The sequence below is a fragment of the Zosterops lateralis genome (genome assembly GCF_965231275.1).
Source record: "Zosterops lateralis genome assembly, chromosome: 3".
Taxonomy (NCBI): Eukaryota; Metazoa; Chordata; class Aves; order Passeriformes; family Zosteropidae; genus Zosterops; species Zosterops lateralis.
The window spans coordinates 112,984,771-113,002,860 of NC_139764.1; the positions used below are offsets into that span (position 1 = coordinate 112,984,771).

General features: G+C 37.8%; 1 protein-coding gene across 1 annotated transcript in view; it reads left to right on the forward strand.

Moving 5' to 3' along the window:
• The window catches only part of EFR3B (EFR3 homolog B), a gene marked incomplete at its 3' end in the record, with an annotated part of 82,576 nt that overhangs the window by 9,530 nt on the left and 54,956 nt on the right, over window positions 1-18,090 (forward strand). Inside the window, exons 2-5 of the mRNA XM_083857663.1 lie at window positions 3,752-3,828; window positions 9,107-9,234; window positions 11,491-11,641; window positions 14,144-14,265. Of these exons, the coding sequence (XP_083713789.1) occupies window positions 3,752-3,828; window positions 9,107-9,234; window positions 11,491-11,641; window positions 14,144-14,265 (478 nt within the window). The remainder of the gene's footprint in view (window positions 1-3,751; window positions 3,829-9,106; window positions 9,235-11,490; window positions 11,642-14,143; window positions 14,266-18,090) is intronic.

The window sequence follows — 18,090 nt, forward strand, 5'->3', positions numbered from 1 at the left end:
ATCCCAGTTTTCCAGGATTTTTCCCAGTTTTTAGGGCTCCATCCCGATTTTTCCAGGATTTCTCCCGGTTTTTAGGACATTTTATCCTGGTTTTTTATGGAATTATTCTGGTTTTATGGGATTTATCCTGATTTTTAAAGGATTTCTCCCAGGTTTTTATGGATTTATCCCATTTTTCCAGGATTTATCCCAGTTTTTAGGGCTCTATCCCCGGTTTTATGGATTTATCCTGATTTTCCAGGATTCATCCCAGGTTTTTATGGAATTATCCCATTTTTCCAGGATTTATCCCATTTTTTTTCAGGCTCTATCCAGGTTTTTGGGGCTCTATCCCAAATTTTCAGGATTTCTCCCAGTTTTTCCAGGATTTATTCCACTTTTTTCAGGATTTATCCCATTTTTTAAGGCTCTATCCCAGTTTTTATGGAATTATCCACATTTTCCAGGATTTATCCCAGTTTTTTGGGCTCTATCCCAGGTTTTCAGGCTTTATCCTGATTTTCCAGGATTTATCCCAGGTTTTTATGGAATTATCCCATTTTTTCCAGGATTTTTCCCATTTTTTTCAGGCTCTATCCAGGTTTTTATGGGATTTATCCCAGTTTTTAAAGGATTTATCCCACTTTTTTCAGGCTCTATCCAGATTTTATGGATTTATCCTGATTTTCCAGGATTTATCCCAGGTTTCTTTCAGGATTTATCCCATTTTTTCAGGATTTATCCCATTTTCCCAGGATTTTTCCCAGTTTTTTCAGCCTCTATCCAGATTTTTATGGAACTATCCAGGTTTTTAAGGCTTTATCCCAATTTTCCAGGATTTATCCCAGTTTTTTCAGGCTCCATCCCAATTTTTCAGGCTTTATCCTGATTTTCCAGGATTTCTCCCAGGTTTTTATGGAATTATCCCAATTTTCCAGGATTTATCCCAGTTTTTAGATGATTTATCCCAGTTTTTTCAGGCTCTATCCCAGTTTTTAGGGCTCTATCCTGATTTTCCAGGATTTCTCCCTGGTTTTTTATGGATTTATCCCATTTTTCCAGGATTTATCCCAAATTTCCAGGATTTATCCCAGTTTTTTAAATCATTTTTCCCATTTTTAAGGCTCTCTCCCAGTTTTTATGGAATTGTCCAAATTTTCCAGGATCTATCCCAGGTTTTTAAATGATTTATCCCATTTTTAGGGCTCTATCCAGTTTTTTTATGGAATTATCCCAGTTTTTATGGAATTATTCCAATTCTCCAGGATTTATCCCTGGTTTTTTCAGGCTCTATCCAGGTTTTTATGGATTTATCCTGATTTTCCAGGTTTTATCCTGATTTTCCAGGGTTTATCCCATTTTTTTAAGGCTCTATCCCAGTTTTCCAGGATTTATCCCAGTTTTTAAAGGATTTATCCCAGTTTTTCAGGCTCTATCCAGGTTTTCATGGAACTATCCCGAATTTCCAGGATGTATCCCAGGTTTTTTATGGATTTATCCCAATTTTCCAGGATTTTTCCCATTTTTAAGGCTCTATCCCAGTTTTTTCCAGGATTTATCCCAGTTTTCCAGGATTTATTCCATTTTTAAAGGATTTATCCCAGTTTTTAGGGCTCTATTCAGGTTTTTATGGAATTATCCCATTTTTTATGGAATTATCCCATTTTTCCCAGGATTTTTCCCATTTTTAAGGCTCTCTCCCAGTTTTCCAGGAGCTATCCCAGGGGTTTTTTTTTTTTAATTATCCTGCTTTTCCAGGCTCTATCCCAGTTTTCCAGGATTTATCCCATTTTTTCAGGCTCTATCCGGGTTTTTATGGCATTATCCCAGTTTTTTTAGGATTTATCCCAATTTTCCAGTCTCTATCCCAATTTTTTTTAGATTTTATCCCATTTTTCAGGCTCTATCCAGGTTTTTATGGAATTATCCCAATTTCCCAGGGTTTATCTGAGTTTTTAAAGGTTCCATCCCTGTTTTTTTAAGGATTTATCCCACTTATCCAGGATTTACCCTGGTTTTTATGGATTTATCCAAATTTTCCAGGGTTTCTCCCAGGTTTTTTATGGAATTATCCCAGTTTTCCAGGATTTATCCCATTTTTTCCAGCTCTGTTCAGGATTTTCTGGATTTATCCCGGTTTTTAAATGATTTATTCCACTTTTTCAGGCTCTATCCAGGTTTTTATGGATTTATCCCAATTTTCCAGGATTTATCCCAGGTTTTAGGGCTCTATTCTGATTTTCCAGGATTTATCCCATTTTTTTCAGGCTCTATCCAGGTTTTTAAGGCTCCATCCCAAGTTTTCCAGGATTTATCCCAGTTTTTTGGGCTCTATCCCAGTTTTTAAATTATTTATCCCACTTTTTGAGCTCTATCCCAGTGTTTATGGATTTTTCCCAGTTTTTCAGGATTTATCCCAGTATTTTTAGGGCTCTATCCCAATTTTTCAGGCTCTATCCTGATTTTCCACGATTTCTCCCAAGTTTTTATGGATTTATCCCGATTTTCCCGGATTTATCCCGATTTTCCAGGATTTATCCCAATTTTTCAGGATTTATCCCAGTTTTTAGGGCTCCATCCCATTTTCCCAGGATTTCTCCTGGTTGTTAAGGATTTACCTTGCTTTTGATGGAATTATCCCAGATTGTGATGGATTTATCCCAGATTTTCATGGAATTATCCCATTTTAAATGAATTAGCCCATTTTAATGGATTTACCCCCTGATTTTTATTGATTTATCTCATTTTTTATGGATGTATCCCAGATTTTGATGGATTTATCCCATTTTTTAATAAAATTGTCACATTTTTTAATGGAATTATCCCATTTTCATGGATTTACCCCAGATTTTAATGGAATTATCCTAATTTCATGGAATTATCCCAGATTTTGATTGAATTATCCCATTTTTTATGGATTTATCCCATTTTCTATAGAATTATCCCAGCTTTTTATGGAATTATCCCATTTTTTTCATGGAACTATCCCAATTTCATGGAATTATCCCATTATTTATGGATTTATCCCAGATTTTCACAGATTTATCCCATTTTTAATAGAATTATCCCAGCTTTTATATAGAATTATCCCAGATTTTTAATGGAATTATCCCAGTGGTTTTTTATGGAATTATTCCAATTTTTTTTCGTTTTATCTCATTTTCTATAGAATTACTCCAGATTTTATAGAAATATCCTGGATTTTTTTGGAATTGTCCCGGATTTTGATTGATTTACCCCAGATTTTCATAGATTTACCCAAGATTTTGATGGAATTATCCCATTTTTAATGGAATCATCCCATTTTTTAATATAATCTTCCCTTTTTTAAAATGGAATCATCCATTTTTTAAAATGGAATTATCCCATTTTTTATGGATTTATCCCAGATTTTAATGGAGTTTTTAAAATGGATTTAATGGGGTTTAGGGGATTTTTTTCACCATTTTTTGGGGGATTTTTTTTGAATTTTAGGGGATTTTTTGATGCATTTGGGGGATTTTTAGGGGGATTTTTTCAGGATTTTTGGGGGGCATTTTATTTCAATTAATTAATTTGATTGAATTCTCCCATTTTTGATTAAATTCTCTCAGTTTTTGATGGATTTATTCCCATTTTTCCCCAGGTGTGTGTGGCTGCTGTGGCCATTTATCCCATTTTTTCATGGATTTCTCCCAGATTTTGATGGTTTTACCCCAGATTTTAATGGAATTCTCCCATTTTTAATGGAATTTTCCTGGATTTTGATGGATTTATTCCCATTTTTCCCCAGGTGTGTGTGGCTGCTGCGGCGCCCTCCGGCCCCGCTACAAACGGCTCGTGGACAACATCTTCCCTGAGGACCCCGAGGTGCGGAAATTTGGGGGAAATTTGGGAAAATTTGGGGGATTTTGGGAAAATTTGGGGGATTTTGGAGGTTTGGGAGATTTTTAGGGGATTTTTAGGGGGTTATTTTGAATTTTTAAGGGATTTTTTGGGGATTATTTGGAATTTTTAGGGGATTTTTTGAGGGTTTTTTGGATGGATTTTGGGGATTTTGGGAAAATTTTGGGGATTTGGGGAATTTTGGGGGATTTTTCAGGATTTTTGGGGATTTTTTTTGGGGGGAGGGGGATTTTTTTTGATTTTTAGGGGATTTTTGGGAGGTTTTTTTGGGTGGATTTGGAGGATTTTTGGGGCATTTTGGGGGGATTTTTAGGGGATTTTTGGGGGGATTTTGGAGGTTTGGGGGATTTTTAGGGTATTTTTAGGGGTTTTTTTTCAATTTTTAGGAGATTTTTTCGGAGATTTTTGGGGGATTTTTGGGGGGGTTTGGGGAAAACTTGGGGGATTTTGGGAAAATTTTGGGGTTTTGGAGGTTGGGGGATTTTTGGGGAATTTTGAGGGGTTTTTAGGGAGTTATTTGGGATTTTTAGAGGATTTTTTTCAATTTTAAAGGGATTTTTGGGGGATTTTGGGTGGATTTTTGGGCGGATTTTTGGGATTTTTTGAGGTTTTGGGGGATTTTTGGGGAAAATTTTGGGGATTTTTTTGAGATTTTTTGGAGGATTTTTTGGCGGATTTTTGGAGGTTTTGGGGATTTTTAGGGGATTTTTGGGGTTTTTTTGGAATTTTTAGGGGATTTTTGGGGGATTTTTAAGGGATTTTGGGAGATTTGGGGGGGATTTTTTGGGGATTATTCGCAATTTTTAGGGGATTTTTGGGCGGATTTTGGGGTTTGACGTTTTGGGATTGTTGATTTGGGGTTTTTGGGGATTGTTGATTTGGGGTTTGAGGTTTGGGATTTTGGGATTGTTGATGTGGGTTTTTCGGGGGATTTTTGGGATTTGGGTTTTTTTTTTCTGGGATTTTGGGTTTGGAATTTTGGGATTTTGGGATTTGGGGCTTTTTTGGGGATTTGGGGATTGTTAATTTGGGGTTTGGGGTTTTTGGGAATTTGGGGATTTGGGGATTGAGGATTTGGGGGTTTTTGGGATTTGGGATTTGGCAGATTTGGGATTGAGATTTTGGGGATTTTGGATTGGGAATTTGGGTTTTTGGGGTTTGGATTTTTTGGGATTTTGGGATTTGGGATTTGGGTTTTTTTCTGGGATTTTGGGATTTGAGGCTTTTTTGGGAATTTTGGGGATTGTTGATTTGGGGTTTGGGGTTTTTGGGAATTTGGGGATTTGGGGATTGAGGATTTGGGGGTTTTTTGGGATTTGGGATTTGGGGTTTTTGGGATTGGGGATTGAGAATTTTGGATTGGGAATTTGGGTTTTTGGGGTTTGGGCTTTTTGGGATTTTGGGATTTGGGATTGTTGATTTGGGGATTGGTGGATTTGGGGTTTGGGGTTTTGGAGTTTGAGTTTTTTGGGATCGGGGATTGCTGATTTGGTGATTTTGGGATTTTGGGATCAGCGATTTGGGGTTTTTTTGGGATTTGGGTTTTTTTTTCCTGGGAATTTGGGATTGTTGATTTGGGATTTGGGGTTTTTGGGGATTTGGGATTTTTGGGATTTGACGTTTTGGGATTCTGGGATTTGGGGCTTTTTTGGGGATTTGGGGATTGGTGGATTTGGGGTTTGGGATTTTTGGGAATTTGAGGATTTGGGGATTGAGGATTTGGGGGTTTTTGGGATTTGGGATTTGGCAGATTTGGGATTGAGATTTTGGGGATTTTGGATTGGGAATTTGGGTTTTTGGGGTTTGGGTTTTTTGGGATTTTGGGATTTGGGATTTGGGTTTTTTCTGGGATTTTGGGATTTGGGGCTTTTTTGGGGATTTGGGATTTGGGGTTTTGGGGATTTGGGATTTGGTGTTTGGGGTTTGAGGTTGTTGATTTGGGATTTTTGGGATTTTGGGATTTGGGGGTTGAGAATTGGTGGATTTGGGGTTTTGGGGGATTTCAGGTTTGGGATTTGGGTTTTTTTCTGGGATTTTGGGATTTGAGGCTTTTTTGGGAATTTTGGGGATTGTTGATTTGGGGTTTGGGGTTTGGTGATTTGGGGCTTTTTTGGGGATTTCGAATTGGTGATTTGGGATTTGGGATTTTGGGATTGTTGATTTGGGTTTTTCGGGGGATTTTTGGGATTTGGGTTTTTTTTTTCTGGGATTTTGGGTTTGGAATTTTGGGATTTTGGGATTTGGGGCTTTTTTGGGGATTTGGGGATTGTTGATTTGGGGTTTGGGGTTTTTGGGAATTTGGGGATTTGGGGATTGAGGATTTGGGGGTTTTTGGGATTTGGGATTTGGCAGATTTGGGATTGAGATTTTGGGGATTTTGGATTGGGAATTTGGGTTTTTGGGGTTTGGATTTTTTGGGATTTTGGGATTTGGGATTTGGGTTTTTTTCTGGGATTTTGGGATTTGAGGCTTTTTTGGGAATTTTGGGGATTGTTGATTTGGGGTTTGGGGTTTTTGGGAATTTGGGGATTTGGGGATTGAGGATTTGGGGGTTTTTTGGGATTTGGGATTTGGGGTTTTTGGGATTGGGGATTGAGAATTTTGGATTGGGAATTTGGGTTTTTGGGGTTTGGGCTTTTTGGGATTTTGGGATTTGGGATTGTTGATTTGGGGATTGGTGGATTTGGGGTTTGGGGTTTTGGAGTTTGAGTTTTTTGGGATCGGGGATTGCTGATTTGGTGATTTTGGGATTTTGGGATCAGCGATTTGGGGTTTTTTTGGGATTTGGGTTTTTTTTTCCTGGGAATTTGGGATTGTTGATTTGGGATTTGGGGTTTTTGGGGATTTGGGATTTTTGGGATTTGACGTTTTGGGATTCTGGGATTTGGGGCTTTTTTGGGGATTTGGGGATTGGTGGATTTGGGGTTTGGGATTTTTGGGAATTTGAGGATTTGGGGATTGAGGATTTGGGGGTTTTTGGGATTTGGGATTTGGCAGATTTGGGATTGAGATTTTGGGGATTTTGGATTGGGAATTTGGGTTTTTGGGGTTTGGGTTTTTTGGGATTTTGGGATTTGGGATTTGGGTTTTTTCTGGGATTTTGGGATTTGGGGCTTTTTTGGGGATTTGGGATTTGGGGTTTTGGGGATTTGGGATTTGGTGTTTGGGGTTTGAGGTTGTTGATTTGGGATTTTTGGGATTTTGGGATTTGGGGGTTGAGAATTGGTGGATTTGGGGTTTTGGGGGATTTCAGGTTTGGGATTTGGGTTTTTTTCTGGGATTTTGGGATTTGAGGCTTTTTTGGGAATTTTGGGGATTGTTGATTTGGGGTTTGGGGTTTGGTGATTTGGGGCTTTTTTGGGGATTTCGAATTGGTGATTTGGGATTTGGGATTTTGGGATTGTTGATTTGGGTTTTTCGGGGGATTTTTGGGATTTGGGTTTTTTTTTTCTGGGATTTTGGGTTTGGAATTTTGGGATTTTGGGATTTGGGGCTTTTTTGGGGATTTGGGGATTGTTGATTTGGGGTTTGGGGTTTTTGGGAATTTGGGGATTTGGGGATTGAGGATTTGGGGGTTTTTGGGATTTGGGATTTGGCAGATTTGGGATTGAGATTTTGGGGATTTTGGATTGGGAATTTGGGTTTTTGGGGTTTGGATTTTTTGGGATTTTGGGATTTGGGATTTGGGTTTTTTTCTGGGATTTTGGGATTTGAGGCTTTTTTGGGAATTTTGGGGATTGTTGATTTGGGGTTTGGGGTTTTTGGGAATTTGGGGATTTGGGGATTGAGGATTTGGGGGTTTTTTGGGATTTGGGATTTGGGGTTTTTGGGATTGGGGATTGAGAATTTTGGATTGGGAATTTGGGTTTTTGGGGTTTGGGCTTTTTGGGATTTTGGGATTTGGGATTGTTGATTTGGGGATTGGTGGATTTGGGGTTTGGGGTTTTGGAGTTTGAGTTTTTTGGGATCGGGGATTGCTGATTTGGTGATTTTGGGATTTTGGGATCAGCGATTTGGGGTTTTTTTGGGATTTGGGTTTTTTTTTCCTGGGAATTTGGGATTGTTGATTTGGGATTTGGGGTTTTTGGGGATTTGGGATTTTTGGGATTTGACGTTTTGGGATTCTGGGATTTGGGGCTTTTTTGGGGATTTGGGGATTGGTGGATTTGGGGTTTGGGATTTTTGGGAATTTGAGGATTTGGGGATTGAGGATTTGGGGGTTTTTGGGATTTGGGATTTGGCAGATTTGGGATTGAGATTTTGGGGATTTTGGATTGGGAATTTGGGTTTTTGGGGTTTGGGTTTTTTGGGATTTTGGGATTTGGGATTTGGGTTTTTTCTGGGATTTTGGGATTTGGGGCTTTTTTGGGGATTTGGGATTTGGGGTTTTGGGGATTTGGGATTTGGTGTTTGGGGTTTGAGGTTGTTGATTTGGGATTTTTGGGATTTTGGGATTTGGGGGTTGAGAATTGGTGGATTTGGGGTTTTGGGGGATTTCAGGTTTGGGATTTGGGTTTTTTTCTGGGATTTTGGGATTTGAGGCTTTTTTGGGAATTTTGGGGATTGTTGATTTGGGGTTTGGGGTTTGGTGATTTGGGGCTTTTTTGGGGATTTCGAATTGGTGATTTGGGATTTGGGATTTTGGGATTGTTGATGTGGGTTTTTCGGGGGATTTTTGGGATTTGGGGTTTTTTTTCTGGGATTTTGGGTTTGGAATTTTGGGATTTTGGGATTTGGGGCTTTTTTGGGGATTTGGGGATTGTTGATTTGGGGTTTGGGGTTTTTGGGAATTTGGGGATTTGGGGATTGAGGATTTGGGGGTTTTTTGGGATTTGGGGTTTGGGGTTTTTGGGATTGGGGATTGAGAATTTTGGATTGGGAATTTGGGTTTTTGGGGTTTGGGCTTTTTGGGATTTGGGATTTTGGGATCAGGGATTGTTGATTTGGGATTTGGGATTGGGATTTTTGGGATTTTTGGGATTTTGGGATTGGGGATTGGTGGATTTGGGGTTTGGGTTTTTTGGGATTTGAGTTTTTTGGGATCAGGGATTGTTGATTTGGGATTTGGGGTTTTTGGGGTTTGGAGTTTTTGGGATTGGTGAATTGGAGTTTTTGGGGTTTTGGGATTGGTGATTTGGGAATTTGGGGATTGTTGATTTGGGTTTTTTTCTGGGATTTTGGGATTTTGGTATTTGGGATTTGGGATTGTTGATTTGGGATTTGGGTTTTTTTCCCTGCCCAGGATGGGCTGGTGAAGACCAACATGGAGAAGCTGACGTTCTACGCGCTCTCGGCCCCCGAGAAACTCGACCGCATCGGGGCCTACCTGTCCGAGCGCCTCATCCGCGACGTGGGGCGCCACCGATACGGGTCAGCGCAGACAGAAGCACCCCCAAAAATATCCCAAAAATACCCCAAATCCCCCAAAAAATCCCTCCCAAAATCGCCAAAAAAATCGCCCACAAAACCCCCCAAAAATCCACAAAAAATCATCAAAAACTCCCCCCCAAATTATCCCAAAATCCCCAAAAATCCCCCCAAAAATTTAAAAAAAAATCCCCTCAAAAAATCGCCCCAAAATCCACAAATAAATCCCCCCAAATTGCTCAAAATTCCCCCTAAAAAACCTCCAAATCCCCACCAAAAAATCACCAAAAAATCACCAAAAAAATCCACCAAAAAATCCCTCAAATCCATTTAAAAATCCTCCCAAAATTCCCAAAAAATTCCCCGAAAAACCACAAAAAAATTTCCCAAAAAGTCGCCCAAAATCCACCAAAACCCCCCCCCAAAAATCGCCAAAAAAATCGACGTAAAATTGCCCCAAAATCCCCTCAAAATCCCCCAAAAAATCACCAAAAATCCCCCCCAAAATCACGAAAAAATCCCCCTAAAAATCCCCCAAATCCATAAAAAATCCCCCCAAAATTCCCTCAAAATCCACAAAAAATTCCCCAACAAAATCCCCCAAAAAATCACCAGAATAAATCTCCAAAATCCACCAAAAAATCCCCCCAAAATCCCCCAAATATCCAAAAAGATCCCCCAAAAAATCACCCAAAATCCTCCAAAAACATCACCCAAAAATATCCCCCCAAAAACCTCCAAATGCCCCAAAAAATCCCCCAAAATTGCCAAAAAAAATCGCCAAAAAATCGCCCAAATTCCCCCCAAAATCCCCCCCAAAAAACTCCTAATCCCCCCAAAAAAAATCACCAAAAAATTTCCCAAAAAATACCAAAAAATCCTCAAAAATTGCCAAAAAAATCGCCCAAAATCCGACAAAAAATTCCCCCCAAAAATCGCCAAAAAAATCCACAAATCTCCCAAAAAATCCCCCCCAAATTGCCTCAAAATTCCCTTCAAAAATCGCCAAAAAAATCCACAAAAATCACCCACAAAAATCCCCCAAATTCCCAAAAATCCCCCCAAAAATCACCCAAAAATATCCAAAAAAAATCCCCCAAAAAAATCCCCTAAAAATCCCCCCAAAAACTCCAAATTCCAAAAAAAAATCACCAGAAAAAATCCCCCCAAAAATACCAAAAATACCCAATTTAATTCCTCAATTCATTCCCAATTTAATTCCCATATTATTAATTCCTGGATTATTAATCCCCCATTAATCAATCAATAACTAATCAATAATCAATTAATCGATTCCCATGGAGGCGCTGGACCAGCTGCTGATGCCTGAACTCTCCAATTCATTCCCAACTTAATTCCAGAATTACTCCCCAAATGAATTCAGAATTAATTCCTGAATTGATAAATCAATCAATAACTAATCAATAATCAATAATCGATCCCCAGCTCGGTGTGCATCGCCATGGAGGCGCTGGACCAGCTGCTGATGCCTGAACTCTCCAATTCATTCCCAACTTAATTCCCAATTTAATCCCCAAATGAATTCAGAATTAATTCCCGAATTGATAAATCAATCAATAACTAATCAATAATCAATAATCGATCCCCAGGTCAGTCTGTATCACCATGGGGGCCCTGGACCAGCTGCTGGTGCCTGAACTCCCCAATTCATTCCCCAAATAATCCCCAAATCAATCTCCAAATTAATCCCAGTTTAATCCCCCATTAATTAATTCCCCATTAATCAATCAATAACTAATCAATAATCAATAATCGATCCCCAGCTCGGTGTGCATCGCCATGGAGGCCCTGGACCCGCTGAACTCCCCAATTCATTCCCAATTTAATTCCCAATTTAATCCCCAAATGAATTCAGAATTAATTCCCCAATTGATAAATCAATCAATAACTAATCAATAATCAATAATCGATCCCCAGGTCGGTGTGCGTCGCCATGGGGGCCCTGCACCAGCTGCTGATGCCTGAATTCCCACATTAATCCCCAATTTAATTCCCAATTTAATCCCCAAATCTTTAATTCCTGAATTATTAAGCCCCCATTAATCAATCAATAACTAATCAATAATCAATAATCGATCCCCAGCTCGATGTGCATCACCATGGAGGCCCTGGACCCGCTGAACTCCCCAATTCATTCCCAACTTAATTCCAGAATTACTCCCCAAATTAATTCCGAATTAATTCCCCAAATTGATAAATCAATCAATAACTAATCAATAATCAATAATCGCTCCCCAGGTCGGTGTGCATCGCCATGGAGGCGCTGGACCAGCTGCTGATGGCCTGTCACTGCCAGAGCATCAACCTGTTTGTGGAGAGTTTCCTGAAGATGGTGGCGAAGCTCCTCGAGTCCGACAAGCCCAACCTGCAGATCCTGGGGACCAATTCCGTGTGTGGGATGGGGAAAAATGCGGATTTTGGGGGGAAAATGTGGGGAAATTATGGGAATTTTGGGGGAAAAAATATGGGGAATTATGGGGAATTTATGGGGGAATTATGGGGAAATTATAGGGGAAATTATAGGGGAAATATTGGAAAAAATAATAGGAAAATATCGGAAATTATGGGGGAATTATGGGGAAAATAAAGGGGAAATAATGGGGGAATTATAAGGGAAATTATGGGGAAATATTGGGAAAAATAATAGGAAAATATGGGAAATTTATGGGGAAATTATGGGGGAATTATGGGGAAAATAAAGGGGAAATTATGGGGGAATTATGGGGAAAATTATGGGGAAAATCGTGGAAAAATAATGGGAAATTATGGGGAAATAATGAGAGAATTATGGGGAAATTATAGGGGAAATTATAGGGAAATATTGGAAAAAATCATGGGAAAATAATGGGGAAATTATGGGGAAAATAGTGGAAAAATAATGGGAAAAATATGGGGAAAATAATGGGAAAATTATGGGGGAAAATATAGGGAAATAATGGGAAAATTATGGAAAATAATGGGAAAATTATGGGGAAATTATAGGGAAAATTATGGGGAAAATCATGGAAAAATAATGGGAAAATTATGGGGGAATTATGGGGAAAATAATGGGAAAAATATGGGGAAATTATGGGGGAAATAATGGAAAAATAATGGGAAAATTATGGGGGAAAATATAGGGAAATAATGGGAAAATAATGGAAAATCATGGGAAAATTATGGGGAAAATAATGGGAAAATAATGGGGGAATTATGGGGGAATTAGGGAGAAATTATGGGGGAAATTATACGGAAATAATGGGAAAAATAATGGGAAAATAATGGGAAAATTATGGGGGAAATTATAGGAAAATAATGGAAAAATAATGGGAAAATTATGGGAAAATAATGGGGGAATTATGGGAAAAATCGTGGAAAAATAATGGGGAAACTATGGAAAATAATGGGAAAATTATGGGGAAAATCGTGGAAAAATAATGGGAAAATTATAGGAGAAATTATAGGGAAATATTGGAAAAATCATGGGAAAATTATGGGGAAATTAGGGGGAATTATGGGGAAATTATGGGGGAATTATGGGGGAATTATGGGGAAATTCTGGAAAAATCATGGGAAAATGATGGGGGAATTATGGAGGAATTGTAGGGAAAATTATGGGGAAAATCGTGGAAAAATAATGGGAAAATTATGGGGGAATTATAGGGGAAATATTGGAAAAAATAATAGGAAAATATGGGAAATTATAGGGGAAATTATGGGGAAATTATAGGGAAATATTTGAAAAAATCGTGAAAAAATAATGGGGAAATCAGAGGAAATTACAGGGGAAATTATGGGGAAACTTATGGAGAAATTCTGGAAAAAATCATGGGAAAATAACGGGAAAATTATGGGGAAATTATGGGGGAATTATTGGGAAAATTATGGGGAAAATTATGGAAAAATAATGGGAAAATTATGGGGGAATTATGGGGAAATAATGGGGGAATTATAGGGGAAATTATAGGGGAAATATTGGAAAAAATAATAGGAAAATATGGGAAAATCTGGGGAAATTATAGGGGAAATTATAGGGAAATTATGGGAAAAATCATGGGAAAATCTGGGGAAATTATGGGGGAATTCTGGAAAAAAACATGGAAAAATAATGGGAAAATTATGGGAAAATATTGGGAAGAAACGTGGGAAAATAATGGGAAAATGATGGGAAAATTACAGGGGAAATTATAGGGAAATTCTGGAAAAATCATGAGAAAATGATGGGAAAATTATGGGGAAATTCTGGAAAAAATCATGGGAAAATAATGGGAAAATTATGGGGAAATTATGGGAAAATAATGGAGAAATTATGGGGGAATTATGGGAAAAATCGTGGAAAAATTATGGGAAAATTATGGGGGAATTATCGGGGAAATTATAGGGGAAATTATGGGGAAATATTGGGAAAAATAATAGGAAAATATGGGAAATTATAGGGGAAATTATGGGGAAATTATGGGGGAATTGTGGGGAAATTATGGGGGAATTATGGGGAAAATTATGGGAAAAATCATGGAAAAATAATGGGAAAAATCAGGGGAAATTATAGGGGAAATTATAGGGAAATATTGGAAAAAAACGTGGAAAAATTATGGGGGAATTATAGGGAAATATTGGGGAAATATTGGGAAAAATAATGGGAAAATCTGGGGAAATAATGGGGAAATTATGGGGAAATTTTTGGGGAAATTATGGGAAAGTTATGGGGGAATTATGGGGAAATTATGGAGAAATTCTGGAAAAAAATCATGGGAAAATCATGGGGAAATTATGAGAAAATTATGAGGAAATAATGGGAAAATAATGGGGGGAATTAAAAATCCTGGGAAAAAAAAATCCCGTCGGAATCGCATTTTATTATTTTAAAATTCATTTTAATTTTAATATTTTTATTTTCATTTTGTGTTTTCAGTTTGTGAAATTCGCCAACATCGAGGAGGACACGCCGTCGTACCATCGCAGCTACGATTTCTTCGTGTCCAGATTCAGCGAAATGTGTCACTCCTGTCACCCCGACCCCGACGTCAGGAACAGGTGAAAAACGGGGAAAAAACGGGAAAAAATTAAAAATGGAAAAAACCCGGGAAAAAATGGGGAAAAAAAGACAAAAAGCGGCGAAAAAATGGCGAAAATATGGCAAAAAATGGGAAAAATGGCAAAAATATGGGGAAAAAATGGGGAAAAATGGGAGAAAAATAGGGAAAAAATTATAAAAAACGACGAAAAAATGGGGGAAATATAGCAAAAATATGGGGAAAAATGGGGGAAAATGGGGGGAAATGGGAGGAAAAAATGGGGGGGGATGGGGAAATAATGGAGAAAATATGGCAAAAAATGGGGAAAAAATGGGGGAAAAATGGGGAAAAGTGGGGAAAAAATGAGGAAAAAATGGGGAAAAATGGGAAAAAAATGGGGGAAAACAGCAAAAAATGGGGGGAAAACAGCAAAAAAAAAGGAGAAAAATGAAAAAATTGGGGAAAAAATGAGGAAAAAATTGGGGAAAAATTGAGGAAAAAATGGCAAAAAAATGGGAGAAAAATGGGGAAAAAATAAGGAAAAAACATGGGGAAAAAATACAAAATAAAAAGGAAAGCTCAGGCACTCCTGTCACCCCGACCCCGACGTCAGGAACAGGTGAAAAACGGGGAAAATGGGAAAAAATTAAAAATGGGAAAAAAATAAAAAAAAAATGGGGAAAAAATGGGGGAAAAATGGGGGGAAAATGGCAAAAAATGGGGAAAATATGGCAAAAAATGGGGAAAAAAAAGGGAAAAAACGGTGAAAAAACAGTGAAAATATTGCAAAAAATGGGGAAAAATGAGGTAAAAATAGGGAAAAATAGGGGGAAAATGGGGAAAAATGGGGGAAAAATGGGGGGAAAATGGTAAAAAAAAGGGGAAAAATGGGGAAAAAAAGGGGGAAAATGGGGAAAAAATAGGGAAAAAATGGGGGAAAAAATACCAAATAAAAAGGAAAGCTCAGGCACTCCTGTCACCCCGACCCCGACGTCAGGAACAGGTGAGAAACGGGGAAAAAATGGGAAAAAATTAAAAATGGGAAAAAACAAAAAAAAAAATGGAGAAAAAATGGGGAAAAAATGGGGAAAAAAGGGTGAAAAAATGGCAAAAAACGGCGAAAAAACAATGAAAATATTGCAAAAAATGGGGAAAAAACGGTGAAAATATTGCAAAAAATGGGGAAAAAATGCAAGAAAAAATGGGGAAAAATGGGAGAAAAAAATTGGGGGAAAAATGGCAAAAATGGGGGAAAAAATGACAAAAAATGGGAGAAAAAATGGGGAAAAAATGACAAAAAATGGGGAAAAAGTGGGGGGGAAATGGGGAAAAAGTGGGAGAAAAAATGGGGAAAAAATTGGGGAAAAATGGGGGAAAAATGGGGGAAAAAATGAGGAAAAAATTGGGGAAAAGGAAAAAAAGTGGAGAAAAATGAGGAAAAAGATTGGGGAAAAAATGGGGAAAAATTGAGGAAAAAATGGGAGAAAAAATGGGGAAAAAATGGTGAAAAAATGCAAGAAAAATGGGGGAAAAAAATACCAAATAAAAAGGAAAGCTCAGGCACTCCTGTCACCCCGACCCCGACGTCAGGAACAGGTGAAAAACGGGGAAAATGGGAAAAAATTAAAAATGGGAAAAAACAAAAAAAAAATGGGGGAAAAAATGGGGAAAAAAGGGTGAAAAAATGGCAAAAAACGGCGAAAAAACAATGAAAATATTGCAAAAAATGGGGAAAAAACGGTGAAAATATTGCAAAAAATGGGGAAAAAATGCAAGAAAAAATGGGGAAAAATGGGAGAAAAAAATTGGGGAAAAAATGGCAAAAATGGGGGAAAAAATGACAAAAAATGGGAGAAAAAATGGGGGAAAAATGGGGAAAAGTGGGGAAAAAATGAGGAAAAAATGGGGAAAAATGAGAAAAAATGGGGAAAAATGAGGAAAAAATTGGGGAAAAAATGAGGGAAAAAATTGGGGAAAAATGGGGAAAAAATGGGGGGGAAAAGGAAAAAAAATGGAGAAAAATGAGGAAAAAATTTGGGGAAAAAATGGGGAAAAATTGAGGGAAAAATGGGAGAAAAAATGGGGAAAAAATGGTGAAAAAATGGAAAAAAAAATACAAAATAAAAAGGAAAGCTCAGGCACTCCTGTCACCCCGACCCCCGACGTCAGGAACAGGTGAGAAACGGGGAAAATGGGAAAAAAATGGGAAAATGGGAAAAAATAAAAAAAAAATGGGGAAAAAATGGGGAAAAAATGGGGAAAAAAGGGTGAAAAAATGGCAAAAAACGGCGAAAAAACAATGAAAATATTGCAAAAAATGGGGAAAAACGGTGAAAATATTGCAAAAAATGGGGAAAAAATGCAAGAAAAAATGGTGGAAAATGGGAGAAAAAATTGGGGAAAAAATGGCAAAAAATGGGAAAAAATGACAAAAAATGGGAGAAAAAATGGGGGAAAAATGACAAAAAATGGGGAAAAAATGGGGGGGAAATGGGGAAAAAGTGGGAGAAAAAATGGGGAAAAATGAGAAAAAATGGGGAAAAATGAGGAAAAAATTGGGGAAAAAATGAGGAAAAAATTGGGGAAAAATGGGGAAAAAATGGGGGGGAAAAGGAAAAAAAATGGAGAAAAATGAGGAAAAAAATTGGGGAAAAAATGGGGAAAAAATTGAGGAAAAAATGGGAGAAAAAATGGGGAAAAAATGGTGAAAAAATGCAAGAAAAATGGGGAAAAAAAATACCAAATAAAAAGGAAAGCTCAGGCACTCCTGTCACCCCGACCCCGACGTCAGGAACAGGTGAAAAACGGGGAAAATGGGAAAAAATTAAAAATGGGAAAAAATAAAAAAAAATGGGGAAAAAATGGTGAAAAAATGGTGTAAAATGGGGGGGAAATGGCAAAAACCAGGGAATAAATGGAGAAAAAAATGGCAAAAAAAATTGGCAAAAAAATGAGGAAAAATGGGGAAGGAATGGGGAAAGAATGAGGAAAAAATGGGGAAAAATGGGAGAAAAAATGGGGAAAAAATGGGGAGAAAATGGGGGAAAAAAGGCGAAAAAATGGGGAAAAGTGGGAGAAAAAATGAGGAAAAAAATGGGGAAAAAGGAGAAAAAAAGGGGAAATAATGGGGAAAAATGAGGAAAAATGGGGAGAAAATGAGGAAAAAATGAGGAAAAAATATGGCAAAAATGGGGAAAAAATGAGGAAAAATGGGGAAAAATGGGAGAAAAAATGAGGGAAAAAATGGGGAGAAATGGTGAAAAAATGCAAGAAAAATGGGGAAAAAATAGGGAAAAAATGGGGAAAAAATACCAAATAAAAAGGAAAGCTCAGGCACTCCTGTCACCCCGACCCCGACGTCAGGAACAGGTGAAAAACAGGGAAAATGGGAAAAAATTAAAAATGGGAAAAAACAAAAGAAAATGGGGAAAAAATGGGGAAAAAATGGGGGAAAAATGGCAAAAAATGGGGAAAATATGGCAAAAAATGGGGAAAAAAAAGGGAAAAAACGGTGAAAAAACAGTGAAAATATTGCAAAAAATGGGGAAAAATGAGGTAAAAATAGGGAAAAAAATAGGGGGAAAATGGGGAAAAATGGGGGAAAAATGGGGGAAAATGGTAAAAAAATGGGGAAAAATGGGGAAAAAATACAAAATAAAAAGGAAAGCTCAGGCACTCCTGTCACCCCGACCCCGACGTCAGGAACAGGTGAAAAACGGGGAAAATGGGAAAAAATTAAAAATGGGAAAAAATAAAAAAAAATGGGAAAAAATGGGGAAAAAATGGGGAAAAAAGGGTGAAAAATTGGCAAAAAAAGGCGAAAAAACAATGAAAATATTGCAAA